The sequence below is a fragment of the Xyrauchen texanus genome, chromosome 24 (assembly GCF_025860055.1).
Source record: "Xyrauchen texanus isolate HMW12.3.18 chromosome 24, RBS_HiC_50CHRs, whole genome shotgun sequence".
Taxonomy (NCBI): Eukaryota; Metazoa; Chordata; class Actinopteri; order Cypriniformes; family Catostomidae; genus Xyrauchen; species Xyrauchen texanus.
In genome coordinates, this window is record NC_068299.1 from 27,837,425 (window position 1) to 27,849,275 (window position 11,851).

General features: G+C 37.9%; 1 protein-coding gene across 1 annotated transcript; it reads right to left on the reverse strand.

Annotated features, from left to right (window-relative positions):
- Positions 1-290: 290 nt before the first annotated feature.
- LOC127617950 (M-phase inducer phosphatase 1-like) lies at positions 291-10,610 on the reverse strand. Its single transcript, XM_052090136.1, has 15 exons — positions 10,098-10,610; positions 9,804-9,886; positions 9,564-9,615; positions 7,280-7,321; positions 7,160-7,193; positions 6,933-7,043; positions 5,754-5,867; positions 5,518-5,649; positions 5,331-5,414; positions 5,026-5,214; positions 4,610-4,696; positions 4,444-4,506; positions 4,164-4,262; positions 3,814-4,059; positions 291-1,434 (listed from the first exon to the last, which is right to left on the reverse strand). Exons 1-15 carry the CDS (start codon positions 10,313-10,315, stop codon positions 1,300-1,302), a joined length of 1,689 nt encoding a protein of 562 aa, XP_051946096.1. The 5' UTR covers positions 10,316-10,610; the 3' UTR covers positions 291-1,299.
- Between the last annotated feature and the right edge of the window lie 1,241 nt (positions 10,611-11,851).

An 11,851-nucleotide genomic window follows, 5' to 3' on the forward strand; every position in this document is an offset into this window, starting at 1 on the left:
GTCTTTTCATAATTTGATCCAAAAAAAATTAAAAGATTCCTCACACACTCATATGTTATTCTTTAACCAAACAAATAAATATGCACAGACACTCGTATGACAGTGTGTCAGGACTGCCCCCCCCAGAACAGCTTTGGAATGTGAGTGAATGGGTGCATGGAGACGTGCTGGTAATTGGCCAACCACGTTCAAGGTCCATGCCCAACCGGTATATTTGAAAAACAAGTGACTCAACCTCTTAAACAAATAAATAACTTCACATAGTGGAGGAAAGAGAACAAAGACTCAGTTGAGTTATTACCCCAAACTCCATCTTCCTTTTAATTCATGAATACATAAACCAACCTCTCATTTACACATTACATTAAAACATACACTCAGGTAACAAATTACACACACAGAGTTATGGTTGAACTTGTCAAATTGGTTTAATGGGCAAATAATGATCTCATCTTAGAACATTTTGGTGAACGTTGTCACTTGCTGACCAGCAGCAAAAGCCAGGCTCCTGCCTGGTTTAAAGCTGTTGGTCAAGTCAACATTTAAAAAAAAAAAAGGAAATTGAGGAGTGGGGGGCATTTGATAGTTCCCCTCCAAGAAATTATACAATTTCTGAACAATCCCACCAAATGGCATGGAAAGGCATTATCATTTTTGCTTTAAAATCAAATGTTGAATCTCGTAAGATGTGTATATAAATTATTATATACAATTGTCATCAGTTGAAATTATTACAATTGTCATCAGTTACAGGAGAAATGTACATAATACACTCAGGAAATAAACTTGAGTTTATATAACAATAATTTTAATATTTAAGTTATACTGAAGTAATAGCAGTTATATGAGTGGGTGCACGCGTGCACACACGCACCTTAAAAGGAGGGAGAAAAATATATATATATATTAATTGGTATATAACAAAGCGGACAGAATACAACTAGTATTGAGGACCAAAATTATAGGGGATTAGAAATGTGGGGTAGTTAAATGTGTGCATGTAATACATGGCTGTGATATGTCCTCAGAAGGACGTCAGGGTGGTAGTGGATGATGGCAGTTTAAGCGGGTTGTGACCAGACCAAAAGGAGGAGGTCTAACCAGCTGAAATACATAGAAGCCTCATATCCTTGCTTGACATTGTGGCAGTAAAGCAATACCAAGACCAGAAAACTAACAACTTTCTTAAAAGCAAATAAACACCTCTTCTGGTCCTGCCACATCTAATGTGTGAGGGCAGTGTTTGAGCAAATAACAGCAGTAAAATCATAAAGAAATGTGAGTGTATGCATCTCAAAGTTACTTGAGATGGCTGAACATGTCTCTCTTGCTACGTTCTCCAGCCCAGGTGCAGCTTTTAAGGCGGAACTTCCTGAGGTCTTCTTTGAAGTCTTTATGAATCATCCGCGTATAAGCCTGGGGTTCACACACCGACTGCAGGCAAAAGCACAAACATAATATTACAAGATCTGAATAAATAATAAGGGCCATCAACTGATTACATACCGTATTTTCCATAAATAATGTCACACCAGGTAAAAATCACGTTGAGAGGAAAAAAACCAAGAAAAAAAACCCACAATGACCCGGAATCAGCCGTCCGACTTCCATTCACCGGTTTAAGCACCGTACAGACATGCAGCGACTTCCAGCAACAAAGCAACCTCATCTCATTAATTGTCAATGAGAGGTGGCGACTTCCAGTGAAAAGAGCGACAGCAACCAAATAGATGTGGGCATGGTAAGTGACAAAGTTGGGAAAAGTTTAAGGAGCAACTTGAGCGACAACCAATAGGAGTAAAGATGGTGTTCACTGGTCACTCACGTCTTACGTCTCCTTTGAGATAATGAGTTGAGTGCAGACATGACAGAAGTTTCTGGGAGAGAGTTCACTGATCTATAGGATTCGCTGTAACCACATACACAGCAATAATAAAAAGCGATGTGTGGAAAAGTAACAAGTTTGATTCGTGCATTGATTGTTTGTTCATCTTTTCAATGAATACAGCTGTACTGCAATGAGCACTACTGCATTTCATTTAAAAACACTCTCTCCTGCAGAATGTTCAGTTTTAGGGACAAAAAACTGATTCCATATCAAATTATGGAAGCAAATTGACTCATCTGTGATGACATTTTCAAAAGACATGGCCAGATGTGCAGTCCACCAATAACAGAGCGACAGCGGTGGAAACGCCCACTGACGACTTCATAGTACAGAAACTAGCGACATCAAGCGATGAAGTCGCTGCATGCGTGTACGGTACTTTTGATGTCAAACATGCTTTTTGAAGATTACAATACCTCAGAATCTACACATTGTATCATCGTGTTTTTGGGTGTTTTAAATTGGAAAATCTGCTTTAAGTAATCATGTGCAACAGTTCCTCGTATTCTTTTTATGTTTCATGAGAGAAACAAGACAAGTAAGCCACATCTGTTAATAACATCTGTAACTATGCAGTGCACAAATAAGCAGCGAGTAAAACCATAAGCCTGCTGTATTCCATTAACTCAATGCTAGCGACATTCTATCTGTGGATATTTCTTATATAGTACAGTCTATGCAGTGCATTAGTTATCTGGTTCACTGACTGAACGTTTTTACTACGAGTGTGATGTAGACATGTGAGGAGTCGCATTTGACAGCGGTCTAGATTTTGTTAGAACAATAATATTATGATGGACAAAAGATCTAAACTAGTTGAAAAATATTCTGAATTGGCAACTTTAAAACACTTCTACAGACTCTGACTTGTGTTATCATCTGTTTTGGTGCACGAGTGTTTGACCAGATGTCATCATTTTCTAGTAAGTTATGTAAAGTGATTGTCTATAAATAAATAGACAATCATAAATCACGTTTCTTTTCCATCATCTGAAAGGTCCCATTTATATTCCCGGAAAATACAGTAATTACATACAGCAAATAAAAAATAATTAACTGTCAATTAATAAATGTATTATATAAATAAAATAGCAATCAATATATAATTTTTTTTATTTAAATCAATAACATTAGCCGAATAATCCAATTAAACCTCACATCAAATCAATATTTGCCAAGACAGACCGTTGAATAATTCAAAACATGATTCAAGTTATTGATGGTTAAATGGAAATACTTTACAAAATTAAAAGAATATGCATAAAAACAAACTCAGACAATTAAAATGAATTTCATTATTGTGGCCGAATAATTAATCATTACAACATTAATTACTTAACCATTAAAAAATTATAAATGATTAAAATGCATCACATTATAGTGGCAGACAAGAACTTAGAAGATAGTATATTGTTTATTTCCATATTAATCAAACATGACCATCATTGGCCTACAGTCCACAGCAATCATTTTTGCAATAGAATTTGTTAATCTGTCCAAGATAGATTATAAGGTCTTGTCTAAGGATGCTTTTGATTTTGTTTTTGTTTCAAACGAAACAAAAAGTAATTAAAAAAAATTTATTCCTCTCGTTGCCCCTCATCATAGATTCCACATGGGCCCAGTTATAACCATAGATCTCAATCAGTACACAAAATGACAGACGTCCTGTGTTAATACAGTTTAGAAGACTAATTTAATCTAAATGGTTCAGTCTTTATTTCATTAATTTTCATTTAAGTTTCCAAACATCTTTGTTTTCTTAAGTACTGTATACTACAGAGCATTTTCAAAACTGTTTTCAGTGGAGAAAAATGCTGTGTCAGTGTGGCCAAAAGGCATAAAGCAAAATGAATGCGTTTTCAAATGAAAATGTATTAGTGGACATGGCTTTATTTTCACGCCATGAAAACACTCCTACATACCTCGTGAAGTGGGAAAAACTCATTGTAGCCTCCCTTCAGGATGTAGAGTTCAGGGTAATGGAGGTTGGGATACTCATTCAAATCACGATCTCTCTTTCGAATGTAGCGGCACATGCGTGGACCACGCTTGTATGAAAATTCACAGTGGAACACCAGCAGGACACGCTTCCCAGGACATACTGGGAGAATAGGATGCCTTAAAAAGTAGTCTTCAATTTGATCCTCCTGATGGAGGTTAAGGGCACCCTGAGAACAAAAACAGTCATCATGATTTGCCCCACAGAAACAACATGCAACTCCAAAGTAATTCAACTTAGCAACGGCTAATTAATTGCAAGCGACAGTCTCACCTTTATATGGCCGCCCTCATACTCATATGGATAGCGACAATCAATGACGAACAGCCTTTCCACCAGATCACTATATTGCCCATTCATTGCTTGAACTACCTGATAAACACAGAAATGCATGTTATGGGCTTATTTGGACTGCACTGTAACACTGAACTGAAATTTGACTAAACTGAACTGACACACTAGTTGTTTCAATTGCATTGTTAATTAAATTGATGTTTAATGTTTGTTTTTCATTTGAAATGTATATGCAAACTCTTAATGTGTGCAAACTTACAATCTCTGGAGTAATGTATTTCAACTCTTGGTATTTTCCATCTACTGTGGGTAGTGCTGGAGGCTTCAAAGACACAAATGCACAATTTAAATCATTGTTTTAGGGGTAGAATATATTATAATGCCCATCTATGCCATTGTAAAATAAAAGTCTGGTTCAAACTCACCTTGGTAAAATCTCCAATCACATTACTGGGATCTGTATCCAACAGTCTCTCAATGTGTGAGTGATTAAACGACTTTGACCTTTGGACCTGTAAGAGGAAGGATTCAAAGTTAGGGTTCAGATTCTGGCTGCTAATGTGTCCGTTTCGCCATGTTGAGGATGAAATATTAACATACTACATTCTCTGTGCAGTATACACTATATAGTGCCTAGTATTTGTAGTATGTGAAACAGAGTGCATCATGTAAGGTTTTAAAAAGCGTTATGCACATTGCAGTGTGCGATGTTATATACGGCACATTTCCGCTCATGTAGTAAGTCATTTGGGTATTCCATGCAGACATCAAATATGCATACGTTACAAAAGGTATATACACTATGTAAACTGTAGAAACAGATTAGAATGTCTGTTCTGACCTGATGTGGCATTGCATCCCCCTGCTCTGCAGGAGAGACTCGGGTCCCAGCCAGACTTCGTCGTCTTTTCACTCTGACAGGAGTGTTTTCATCTTGGGGTCTCTCGGGTCTCTTAAGTGGGACACGCCCTACTGGGCTGGGCATAGAGGGCGATCGGAACAGCCCACGTGGACGACAGCGAATCACAGGCTGAGGGCAAAAAAGTGGGTACGGCATGTCAATAACCCAATTAAATAATAAATAAATCAACCCAAGTAGAGATAACCATGTATTTATGCTTGTAAGAGTGTAAAATTGAAACCTACCAAATCAGTACTGTCCATACTTTGTTTGGCCACCAGAGGAGCCGTCAGAAGACTATCCATTCCGAGGGGAACTTCAGAGTCATTCTATACAAAATTACACATTGATGTTATTTCCCAAACAATCAATGCAAATTTAAATAAACAAAACACAAATGCTGTAGCCATAGACACAGTAGAAGAGTCTCACCTCCACGTCGTCGAGCCCCTCCAAAAAGCCATCATCATCGTCGTCATGAAGACAGGAGAGAAAGGGGTGTCGCCGTATGGAGGGACTGCTCTCATCAGGATAGTCGAACTGAAGGGATGATGGTGGGGAATGCTGAAAGAAAGAAAAAAAAAAAAAACATGTTCTTAATAGTCATCTCAACATCACAATTAAAACAATGCAAGATGCAACATGCTTTTTATAGGCTTGTGTTGTACCATTAACACAGGAGCAGAGTTTGGCCTACAGGCGAAAGCCTCCTTGGCCCCACTTGTAGAGCGAATACGACAGCGAGATGCAGGCATGGAAGGCTTTTTGAACTCGAAATTCTCCTGTAGAACAAGAGATTGGATCAAACACAAGCCATAAGACATAGTATGCTAAAAATATGCCAGAATTCCTGCACCCATTGTCCAATGATTTTACTATGATTGATATGGATTTAAAAATAATAATTTCTTAATACACTCAGCAATAGTAGCAGCAGCAATTCTAGTAGATACATTTCTTTTAAAGCATAACTAGAAAAATATTATAATAAAATAAATTTCCTATAAAGACTTTTCTACAGGGCTTCAACATTCTTTGACCAATGAATTTCCATGACTTTTCTAGTCGTAGGTTATTGTTGGACAAGGATTTATAAAAATGATTGACCAAATCTACTACTAAGTTATATAATTCAAACATCACTATGATTTGCATGAAAGTTTTACTCTACATACACAAAACAGGCCTAGACAATTTAATATTTTACAGCGGAGCACAACTACCGGTACAAAAATTGACTACATTTCCATAACATTTTATAGAAGTCTTACAGCCCAGGAAATCACAATATTAAAATTCCCAAATTTTTGGATAGCACGAAACCTTAATCCAATCGATTGCACACCAGTGTCGATGTTTTTAATCTAGTTACCGTACACTAAAAAGTTACAAAAGGATTTTGTAATGGTTTAAGAATGAACAAAGTGATGTTGATGAGTTAGCAGATTAGTGTATGAAACTGGTGTAACTGCGCAAACAGAACGATTACAAATGGTGATTATATTGTGCAATTTCTATGCATGTAGCCTTGAATAGGTTTCATTCCAGTGGTCAAATCACAAAAAGACACACTTGTGTAGGCTATATGAACAATACATATAGACAACATATCATTCAGTCATGGCTAAAATAAATAGTCAATGTTCTTTGATGAAAGACTATGCCACTTTGATCAGCCTCCAGAGTCATAGCTGGGCACTGCCGACAGACGCTGAGTGCCGGCGGAGCTGTGTTTACATTCCTAGAAAACAACTAATTCTAATTTTACTACATGCCTTGTTGTCCGCCAGGCACATTTGGTGTGCAACCTCCTTTGGACAATATAAAAAGGAACCACAGACACACACCTCAGCCACGTTCTCTTTGTTTGCAGTGCAGTGTGCGTGAGTCCATACTCCATATCGTGACGCATCACATTCTTTATTTTTCAGATTGGGACTGAGACCAGATAACGGCAACTATAGGGAGAAATACAAAGAGATCTGATTATCTCCATGGAAAGCAACCACAATTCTGAATATACCTTATTAATGCTAGAGTAGAAAAGTCCTAAAAGTCTAAAGAATAAACTTACTGGTAATGAATTTATCCTGCGAATGGGCATTTTCCTATAGAAACAGAAAATGTTGAGTAAGTCTGAGTCAACACATCAAATTTTAGAGACAGAGAAACTTTGTAGTGCATGACTACTTACTCGTTTACTACTCTTGATGCATCTAGCATGGCCCTTTCAAACCTGTGATGAAAAAGGAAATTCTGTTAGAATCGACTCAAACAGTTCTTACTGCACTCAAAGTTCCCTCCCATCCAGACCACTAGTCACAGACAGCTATTCAATCTCATTTAAGTCCCAGACTACACCCCTCACTACTCTATATTGAATAAATACACAGCGATGCCCACCTGTATGCTAAACAGCCCTAAGCAGTTCTGAAGAGAGAGGGGGTCTTCCAATTTACCATATGCCCACACAAGGTTTACCCCTCTGTAAGGCTCTTTTGTTGGAAGAGGGGAGCAAGTGAATGGTGGTTTGGAGGGGGAGGAGGTAAGGAGTGTGTCTCTTTCATAGCATAGGAAAAGGGGGAATTAAAGTTAAGGAGGGGGGTTTCGAAGCTACCTCACATACATACTACCACTCTATTTGGAAGACTCTTCTCACAGGGCATGAAAAGCGTGCCACTGCATTCACCCAGCCCCCTTCAGCAACGTGCAAAAGAACACACACACTGATGTGTGGGGAACCAAATCATCTGTAGGTCTGGCCACAGATGAATGAATATCCACTGGCACCAAATGGCAAGAAAATGAACGAACAGAGCATTTAAAGGAACGCAAATAAAAATGTCATTTTGTCAGCCTCTTGTTATTGCAAATCTGTATGACTTCCGTGGAACACAAAAGATGGTGTCAGGAAGAATGTTGGCCTCAGAAATCATTCGCTTTAATTGTGTGAAATACAATTTCATTTTATGCAAAAAGGATGAAACTTAAGTGAAAGGTGACCAAGGCTAACATTCTGCCTACGGCTGGGTATCGTCACAGATTTTCCAATTTGATTAGAGTCCGATTCACAACCTCGCGATTCGATTATTTTCCTAACAAATGAAAGGAAATATCTCATCTAATACTGTAAATTGTGAAAGGTGATGAGGAAGACCTGATCAGCGTGAGAGCGAGATAAAGGGGAGCCAGAGGCGCCAGTTTGAGTTTGCCGTTTTGACGTGTCCTTACATTTATGTTGAGTTTCTGATTAAAATTAACGTTGACTGTTCAGCTAGTTCCCGCCTCCTCCTTGCCCATCCTTATACTGTTACAGGAACCTTCTTACTGGACACATTATGAACATATTTCTTAAATTTACAGCATGGCCCAAATTATGCAGCTCAATTGCAATAGATTTAACCGATCCAATAATCAACATTAAGAAAACTTTAAATTAATAGATTGATCTTGGAATTTTAATAATCAAGATCACTCCAATGAAAGCTGCAATTAATCACCAAAATCAATACTTTTCCCCAGACCTAATTCTGCACGACATTTCCTTTTGTGTTCCACATAAGACAGAAAGTCATATGGGTTTAAAACAGGAGTCATGACTTCGAATCCATGACAATTTTCATTTTTAATCAAACTATCCTATTAAAGGGATGAAATGAAAATTCTCTCATCGTTTACTCAACCTCATGCCATCCCTGAAGTATGACTTTCTTCTGCTGAAAAGATTTTTAGAAGAATATTTTAGATCTTTAAAATACATAAAGGCAGCATAAAAGTAATCCAAATGACTCCAGTGGTTAAATCCATATCTTTAGACGTTATATAGGTGTGGGCAAGAAATAGCTCAATATTCGAGTCGTATTTTACTATAAATCTTCCTTTCTGCCCAATAGTTGGCGATATGCACAATTGTGAAATGCCAAAAACAAAAAGGTGAAAGTGGAAATTAAAAAATAAATAAATATATTAAATATTGACCTATTTCTCACCCAAAACCGATTAGAACGCTTCAGAAGACACGGATTAAACCATGGTTTACTTTTATGCTGCCATTATTTGCTTTTGAACTTTTCTGGTCACCATTCACTTGCATTGTATGGACCAACAGAGCTGAAATATTCTTCTAAAAAACGGTGTGTGTGTTCTGCAGAAGAAAGTCATACACATCTGTAATGGCATGAGGGTGAGTAAATGATAAGAGAATTTTCATTTTTGGGTGAACTATCCCTTTAACATGCTGGGTATAAATCATGATTTTAAGAGGCTTTATGAGTTAATAATGAACACACTGCTGTGATCTGGGATGCAAGCCCAGCAAAAAGCATATGCCAGTCTAATCTGTAGAAAACCAACACACTGGGCATATGCACAGACCTTGTAACGGCAAGGATTAGATTATAATCCTCAAGCCAAGCACCCCAGCAAAGCTCTATCACATGTCAGAAATTATCATCAACAGACAGGAGAACCATGCTTACTTCTGCTCAGCATCCTGAAAGTCCAACGAGCTGGGGGAATCCAGGCCAAGACCTGTGGATAGGGGGATGAGGACACGGGTAAGAACACCAACACACCGCATTGATAACCATACAATAACAGCAACCCTATAAACATTATTGCAGCTCACATTCCAGTGCGATTACCTGTCACAAACTCACACACTGATATCAGTATTAAGAGTTTACATGCCAATAAAATAAAGGTATCCCCAAACTAACCTGCATCGGAGGAGGCATCAGATGCAAATGAGGGGATCTTCAGGATGGGCCAGCGTTTCTTCCGCTTTGGTGTTTCACATTCACTGTATCAGGACGTAAACATAACACGTTTAGAAAACTGGAACATACTATAAACCATTTACTGTACATTACATAAATACATCTTCCTTGTTTTACAAGAGCAATCAAATGTCATCTGCTTAGATAATGCTCAGGAACCAGTAGTATGGTTGACCTTTTTTTTTTTTTTTTTACACTCGTTTCAGCTAAAAGATACAATGCAATTCCACCTACCTTCCAAGACCAGCCAGATTATTCATGTTTAGGGCGAGATTAGTCACAGGAGAAAGCAGTGCCATGGGTCCGGGAGAGGCTATGCTCTGCATGCAGGGGGAGCCTCTCGTCCCGACCTCGGGCAGGGTAAGAATGTGAAGTCTGAGGACTGATTCGGGCCCGGTGCTGATCAGATCGCTTTCAGGGCTTATATCGCCTCGAACTGAATCAAATTCCATTGTCGAAATCACAAGAGACGCCAGCACGTTGTAAAACGACAGAGGGTTAAATTAAGATAGCGAGCACAGCAATCCGGGCAGGGATACAATTTTATAGTAGTTAAGATTGGAAGAAACAACTTGCAGAATCGCGCATACTAGTGATGCCTAAATATTCCAGATTACATTAGCGACTGGGAAATTTTCGTTTTAAAAGTCCATCTTCCTTTAATTTAGTCGTCAGAGAGCTGCCGTTTCAAATGCACTCTCTCTGACTTTTCCCAACTCTGCTGCGGAAGAGAGTCAAGAGTGCCGAATATAGAACTTATTTATGTTCAAAACATGCAGTCCACAAGCGGCAATCTCCGTAGCCAATGAACAACGCCGTTACATCCGATTCCTCCAGTAAGATACGCTTCCTCTTTTTTCAGCATTGTTCTCGAAGGGAAAGTAGGCGTTGCAAAGAATGACAGACAAATCTGATGTCCAATGAAAATTAAGATATCAACAGCACCGCTTAGAATTCATCCAATAGCATTTGTTTTACATACACTGGGCGGGACTAAAAGGCATAAAGACGTGAAGCGAGCATTCATTTTCCCGCGGAACATTTCAAGATATAGTTTGGTAACGCCCTCATTTACAAGACAGCCAATCATATGCCAGCGTTCTGGTCTGGAACGTACCATTCAGATCACTTGGACCGGGGAAATTAATCACTTATTTATTGTTTTATTTGATACATTTGTGCTGATACTTAGCTATTTTCATATTTAACGTATTAAACTTGCCAAAATAGGCTGTAGAATATTGTAGGGTTTGAGTGTTCAAAATTAGTTTAATGATAACAGATTATGATTAAAAACAAAATAATGAAATATTCAGCTTTCGGTTGAACTACATACATTGACTTTGAACCCAGATCACACGCAAAGCTGTTCTGACAAAAGCTCAGGATCACTTGTCACACTACAGCAGTTTTTGTTAAGAATAAAATAGGTATTTAACCAAAGGATTGTATAGTGTCTTTCATGATGTTTGGTGATTTCTAGGTGCAATTCATTCATTACGTTATGTTTTGTGTATTGTTTACTTTGAAGTCTTTAATACAATTTGATTTAAGTATTTTGGTTTAACTAGCACTACACAACCTTCTATGAAATTCCTTTTCCCAGTATAATTATTATTATTATTATTTCCTTCACTTAAGAAGACACAACATGATAAAAAGGACTAATTTTATTGTAACAACCTGAACTCTTGCATTGAGATCATCTTGACTGTTTAAAAACATTGCATTGTGTTACTAAGACCTATACTATAGCAAGCTAGTCCAAACATGCATAAATAGCAAATTCAAATAAAATGGACCATTCTGAGACTACATCAAATGCACAATGAATTAATCTTTACAACAGCAAAGTCCCTTGTCAATCTGATTAAACAGGCTCTTATGGAAGTAGAACTATCTCTGAAAATTTGCCCAGACAGTTTTACAGAAAGGTGTTTGCTAACAGGTAAACACCTGCTGTGTGGATTCACAACAGTGCATGCAGG

Coding starts and splice junctions, on each gene's coding strand:
- LOC127617950 (XM_052090136.1), bottom strand. CDS start 10,315: ATGGAATTTGATTCAGTTCGAGGCGATATAAGCCCTGAAAGCGATCTG. Junction 9,616..9,803: donor TGATGCCTCCTCCGATGCAG/GTTAGTTTGGGG, acceptor CCCTATCCACAG/GTCTTGGCCTGGATTCCCCC. Junction 5,215..5,330: donor GTATGGACAGTACTGATTTG/GTAGGTTTCAAT, acceptor TTTTGCCCTCAG/CCTGTGATTCGCTGTCGTCC.